The 6,360-nt window shown below is 34.8% G+C and overlaps 1 protein-coding gene across 1 annotated transcript; it reads left to right on the top strand.

The window, feature by feature from the left end:
• The first annotated feature begins 2,453 nt into the window (after nt 1-2,453).
• On the top strand, nt 2,454-3,839 carry LOC143615458 (uncharacterized). Its single transcript, XM_077088579.1, has 2 exons — nt 2,454-2,845; nt 2,945-3,839. Exons 1-2 carry the CDS (start codon nt 2,454-2,456, stop codon nt 3,837-3,839), a joined length of 1,287 nt encoding a protein of 428 aa, XP_076944694.1.
• The last annotated feature ends 2,521 nt before the right edge of the window (nt 3,840-6,360 follow it).

The raw sequence follows: 6,360 nt of genomic DNA, 5'->3' as shown, positions 1-6,360 counted from the left end.
CCGAGAACGACTTAAGACGGCACGTGATTGCCAAAAGAGTTACGATGATGTCCGTCGTAAGCCGTTGGAATTCCATGTAGGTGATAAAGTTCTATTGAAAGTTTCGCCATGGAAAGGCGTTGTTCGCTTCGGGAAAAAGGAAAACTAAGTCCACGTTTCTTTGGACCATTTGAAATACTCGAGCAAATAGGTACCGTCGCATACCGTTTGCGACTACCCGAGGAAATAAATGGGATACATGATGTATTCCACGTATCTAATCTGCGAAAATGTCTAGATGATGAATCTTTGTCGATGTCGTTAAAAGACGTTGAAATAAATGAAAATTTTAAAATTCGTAGAGTGACCAGTTCAACTCGAAGATTAAAAAACCAAGAAATTGAAGAGACGAACTTTGAAAATTGTGAAAGTAAAGTGGGACTCGCGAAGAGGCCCCGGATACACTTGGGAACTTGAATCCGAAATGAAGAAAATGTACCCTCAGTTATTCAAAAAGCGAATCTCGCGGACGAGATTCATTCCAAGGTGGGGAGGATGTAACATCATGAAAAATTTGGATCAAAGTTGCCAAGTTCAAAGTAAAAAGGACCAAGAATGACAAGTCATAAATTCAAAAGCCAAAAGAGGAAATTTTGTTTTCCTGATCCGCGATGGATCAGAAGGCAAGCTCATTGCGCATCGCGAAGGGCCTGTTTATGAAACCAAGGAAATGGGCGGTGGGCGATACGCGATTGTCAAATAACCATTGTCATCGTGTATCGCGATGACGTGGTCTGACAAGTGTGACACGTGCCCCGCCACGTGTCCCCACGTGGCACACCATCCGCCACGTGGCATCACGTCTGCCACGTGTCGCCACGTGGAAACTCTATGGGGTGACTGGCCTAACCTACGTCGCGATACGCGACAAGTTAATCAAAGGACCATCGTGTATCGCAACGGGTCCCCTGATTTGCCTATAAATATCGAATATTTTACCATTTGGGTGTAGATACAAAACATATTTACCATATTAGTGTACTTTTAAACATAAATATGGGTAGTTTTGATTAGTTTCATTATTAAAAATAAAAAAAGAAAAAGAAAAATAACAGGCGCTTCAGATTTTCCTCATCCCCTCAACCATATCTCCGACCTTTACTCTCCCATAATTGAACGCAAGTACGCAACCTGTAACCAGATCTTTCCACGACCCATTGATTTTGATTCGAGTTTTGGTTCCATTCGTACTATCATATCCGTTCAAACCTCGGTTTCGGCGTAGAGGACGTTTGATTCACTCGACAGTTACTTCGATTATAGTCAGGTTCGTTTATGCTAGTTTTTTTTTATTTTGATTACATGTTTCTGCTGTTACTTTTTTATTTGTACTTGTGTTGTTGTGTTGTTTGGCACTCTGTTTTCGAAAAAAAAAAACAAATTCTGAACTATGATGTTGATTTACGTGTTAACTATACTAATATATGTTTATAATAATATATATGTTTCAGATTATGTATTATGCAATTTTTTATTGAGTTGAGTACATAAACATATATATAATTATAATATGTGCCATATTCAAAACCGCATGTCAGAATCTTCAATTTAGTTAGTAGTTTGCTACAATACATTAGCATACACATTAGATAAAATCATAAAACATAGAAATAATAATACATGTTTTAGATTCTTCAATTTAATTACTTTATCTATCATATTTATCATGTTGTTTATTTTATCTCAGGTTGTTGCATTATCATTCAGGATGAATAGGGTTAATGTAATATCAGACATGATTCAAAATGAGGATTTTAATGCGATGTCTCAAATTGCTATTACAGATGAGATTGACAGTGATACGGATGATGAGTTTAAAGAAGATGGAACTGGAGAAGAAACTCAGGTAGATGGAGATAGAACATCATATAATAATGTTCAAGTACCTTCAACGTATACCACTTTGGAGGAAACTAATTTGACAGTTGAAGACAACTGGATTGTACGGCAACGTTCAGAGACTAAAAATGATTTTATTAGTGAGTTGGGAAATGATTCTTTTAATGACAAATGAAGAATTTATCAAAGCTCTCAAGCTCTACAACATCAAGACACATAAACACTTTGAGGTTGTTGAATCATGTCCAGACATTTGGTCCGTAAATTGTGAGCTACATAAACAAGGATGCAAATGAAAACTCTATGCATGTAAACGTAAACGTAGTGGATCTTTTGACATCACAAAGTATACCGGCCCACATACTTGTTTGCATTCTAACTTTACTCAAGACCATCCTATCCTAGATGCAAGCTTGAAAGAGCAACCATCTATTAGCATTTCTGCTTTAAGTGCCGAAGTAGTTAATAAGTTAGGATATACACATTCATACAAGAAGGTTTGGGTTGCAAAACAAAAGGCAATTGAACATGTCTTTGGAGATTGGGATGAATCTTATTTAAATTTACCTAAATATATGGAGGCACTACAAAAGTTCAATCTCGGTACCATCGTTGAATGGTGCGTTTTGAGACAGACATGTGTAGATTATGTGGAATTTAGACGTGTGTTTTGGGCATTTGAACCTTCTATCACAGGATTTAAGCATTGCCGACCTGTGATTAGCATAGATGCCACACATTTGTATGGGAAGTATAAAGGTAAGATGATGATTGCAATGGGAGTTGATGGTAATAATCAGATATTGCCTCTTGCATTTGCTATAGTTGAAAATGAATCTTACGTTAGTTGGAGTTGGTTTCTTTCTCATGTTAAGAAACATGTCGTCAAAGATAGTGAAGGGATCTGTTTAATATCCGATCGTCATGCTGGGATCCTAAAGGCAGTTAATGATCATGGATCTCCTTGGTTAGAGCCTCATGGTTTTCACATGTATTGTTTACTAGAATTTTATTTCATTGATTCAGTTTTATTGTTCATGTTAATAACATTCATCATTTTCCGTAGGTATTGCTTAAGGCATTTTATCGACAACTTTAATGATAAGTTTCGTAACTCACAATTGAAAGCTTTAGCTTACCGTGCGGGGAGCCAGAATCAAATTAGAAAGTTCAACTCTATTATGGAGGAAATTGAAAAAATAAATCCAAAAGCTCGCCAATGGCTTACGGAATATGCACCCGAAAAATGGACACTTGCACATGATGGTGGAAAGCGGTATGGGCTACTCACTACAAATTTGTCAGAGATTTTCAATACTGTACTTAAAGGTGCACGTTTCTTACCAATCACAACATGTGCTCAACTCACATTTTATAGATTAGTACACTATTATAATGTGAGACGTCCTATGGGATTTAGTGCTCAAGCTAACGGAGATATGTATACTCCCCATGTTTTGGCCAAACAAGCAGCTTTAATGTCAAAAGCCGGTGCACATTATTTGAGAGATTTTAACCGGCAGAAGGGTATATTTGAGGTGATAACTCAAAAGGAAAATAATGTCCAAGTAGTTGAGTTGTATAAAAAAACTTGCACGTGCGGTAAGTGGGAGATATTTAAGTATCCGTGTTCTCACGTGTTGAGTGCATGTGTCAAACTTTCTTTGAACACTTGGCAATATATTGATAAATGCTACTCAATTGCTAATTATTGTGCTACTTGGTCGTCTGAATTTTCTCCACTTCCTCATGAAGCTTATTGGCCTAACTCATCATATACTAGAGGATTACTTCCAAATTCAGAGTTAAAACGGGATAAAAAGGGTCGTCCTCGCTCAACAAGACTACGAAATGTAATGGACATTAAGGAAGGGAAAAAGCCTAACACTTGTGGAATTTGTAAACTGCCTGGTCATAACCGAGCAACTTGTCCTTTGAAGCCTAGAAGAACGGATGTGTAAGTGGGCCAAATCATTTTGATTAGGGGTGTCCAAAATACCCGAACCCGATTAACCCAACCCGACCCGAACCGAACCCGAATAAGCTAATTATGGTCGGGTTAAATAGGGTCGAAAAGTATTAATCGGGTTATTCGGGTTGACCCGAATCGCTAATAGGGTCGGGTTTCAGGTTTATTTTTGGAAAATAATCGGGTTTCGGGTTAACCCGATTAGTGATGATACTTTACTTCAAATACAATAATAAAAGTGTGAAATAAGCACTAAAAAGTCAATACTGAAAGTTTTATAGATTAGTTAATTATTCTTCTACTTGTTTATGAACCGTTAGACTAGAAGTTTTTTTTAAAATAAATGAACGAACATGAGCAAATATTTCACTCTTTCATCTATGTTCTTGAACACTCGTTTATGATCATTCATTTAAGTTTGTTTACATTCTTTCATGTTTGTCCACATATCAATAGAAAATTATTAAATATTATTTGCATTTAGAAATTATATTACAATAATATGTTTATATTTTTGTTCATTTAAATGCGCTCATTTATGTTCGTTTATGTATGTTTACGTTCGTTAATGTATGTGCATGTTCCTTCAAGTTCGTTTATCTTTGTTTAATTGTGTTGATATATGTTCGTGAACTGTTCGTTTAGATTTAAATGAACGATCATAAAAAAGCACGAACATGTTCATTTTTTAACGAACGAACATGAACACAAATATCTGTTTGATTAAGTGTTCGTGATCGTATTCGTTTAAAGTTAAAAGAACAAACATGGGCATGCATTTTTCCATGTCCGTTCAGTTCGTTTACAAGCCTATATGTAATTATAAGATAATTACTTGTAAAATAAATTGAAAATTGAGTGGAATGAGAAATTTTGTAACCCACGAGTTACAAACATAAAAATTAGCTTTAAATTATAAAGTAACATGGTCAACCCGATTAACCCGACTAACCCGATACCCGAATAACCCGAACCCGACTAACCCGAACCTTAATAGGGTCGGGTTTCGGGTTAGATATTTTATAAGAAAAACCCGACTAACCCAACCCGATTAACCCGAAACCCGACCGGGTTAACCCGATGAACACCCCTAATTTTGATTATTAATTTAGACTAGTAAATGATCCCACGCGATGCGACGGGAACGTTGATATACGTAAATTTCCATGTCACAATTGGGGCGTTAATAAAATATAAAGTTTATAAAGTTTGTTCTAGTACACGTGCGCGCAGGCGAGAGCAATCATTTATATATGTAAACATGTGCGTCATTATGAGGACATTAATAAAACATTAAGTTAATAAAGTTTGTTCGTGTGTTACTGTAACTCGGTTTTGAATAAACTTTACATCGAAATGTAAGTAGGAAAAATTCGAAAAGTGGATCGAATATTACTATGTCGATACATCTAAGTAAATATTCGTTATAAACATTGAATTATGAAATAATAAAAATAATAAAGTAATGAAAATAAGTTTCTATATGCATGTATTATTTCATTGACTTGCAAATACTCAGGGTGTGTGTAGTGGTGGGCGAAAAAGGGGCGACAAATGGGATTTGGGCGAGAACACCGCCTCCGGATGACAAAGGGGCGATTTGTGGGTGGTGGGGGAGGGGGGCGACATGCAGTTGTTGTCTGGTGCTCTTGTTTATTATTATTGTTATTATTATTATTATTATTATTATATGTTTGTGTGAGTGGATATATATATATAGGGTCGAGATACTGTACAATAATGCCTTAACATACGATATGTACGCGACACGCTCAAAAGCAAAAAAATACTAAAACGTTCAACCAAAAACCTAAAATGCTCAAAAAGGTTTTCATGAAGAAACTTAAAAAATTGATCGATTAACGATCCCAAAATATTTATTTCCGTGAACCAATGATTAATTGGATATATATTGACGATTTTGAGATCTTGTGATGTGATTTCATGGATCGATTTCATAAAATATAAATATTCTTGTACGTTAAGCAATTAATGTATTCTATCTTTTCTCTCTCTCTCTCTCTATATATATATATATATATATATATATATATATTGGGCTACTACACCACTACACCCCAAAAACAAAAACTTAACATTTGCTGACTGAGCATCACGTGTCTCAATTCGCCATAATTTGTAGCACCTCCAATACACATAGTCTCATATAGCTTACCTTATTGGTTTATTCCATTAAGAGTATATTTTATGAGATAACTAATTACATAATTTTTAATATATATATATATATATATATATATATATATATATAAATAAGATCAGGATCATGAGAGAACTTTTTTTGAAATTGAGAACTATGAGAACCATTTTGGACCACAAAAAACCCAAAAATAAAAAAAAATCATAAATTTAAAAAAAACACAAAAATGAAAAAAGTAAAAAAACTAAAATTCTTATTTTAACATTCCGGTTTCATTTAAAAAAACTCTGTTTAGCAAATTATATACACATATATATAGTATATACATATATGTACATTTACATGATTTTTG

The sequence above is a fragment of the Bidens hawaiensis genome, unplaced genomic scaffold, assembly GCF_021521415.1.
Source record: "Bidens hawaiensis isolate Kalapana, Puna unplaced genomic scaffold, B.hawaiensis_p1.1 tig00043015_1, whole genome shotgun sequence".
NCBI lineage: Eukaryota > Viridiplantae > Streptophyta > Magnoliopsida > Asterales > Asteraceae > Bidens > Bidens hawaiensis.
This window is presented reverse-complemented; position numbering and strand designations above follow the sequence as displayed.

What these genes read in the sequence shown, in the direction of transcription:
- LOC143615458 (XM_077088579.1), top strand. Translation starts at nt 2,454, where the DNA reads ATGGAGGCACTACAAAAGTTCAATCTCGGTACCATCGTTGAATGGTGC. An exon ending in AATGATCATGGATCTCCTTG is followed by an intron (nt 2,846 to 2,944) that starts GTTAGAGCCTCA and finishes CATTTTCCGTAG; the next exon opens with GTATTGCTTAAGGCATTTTA.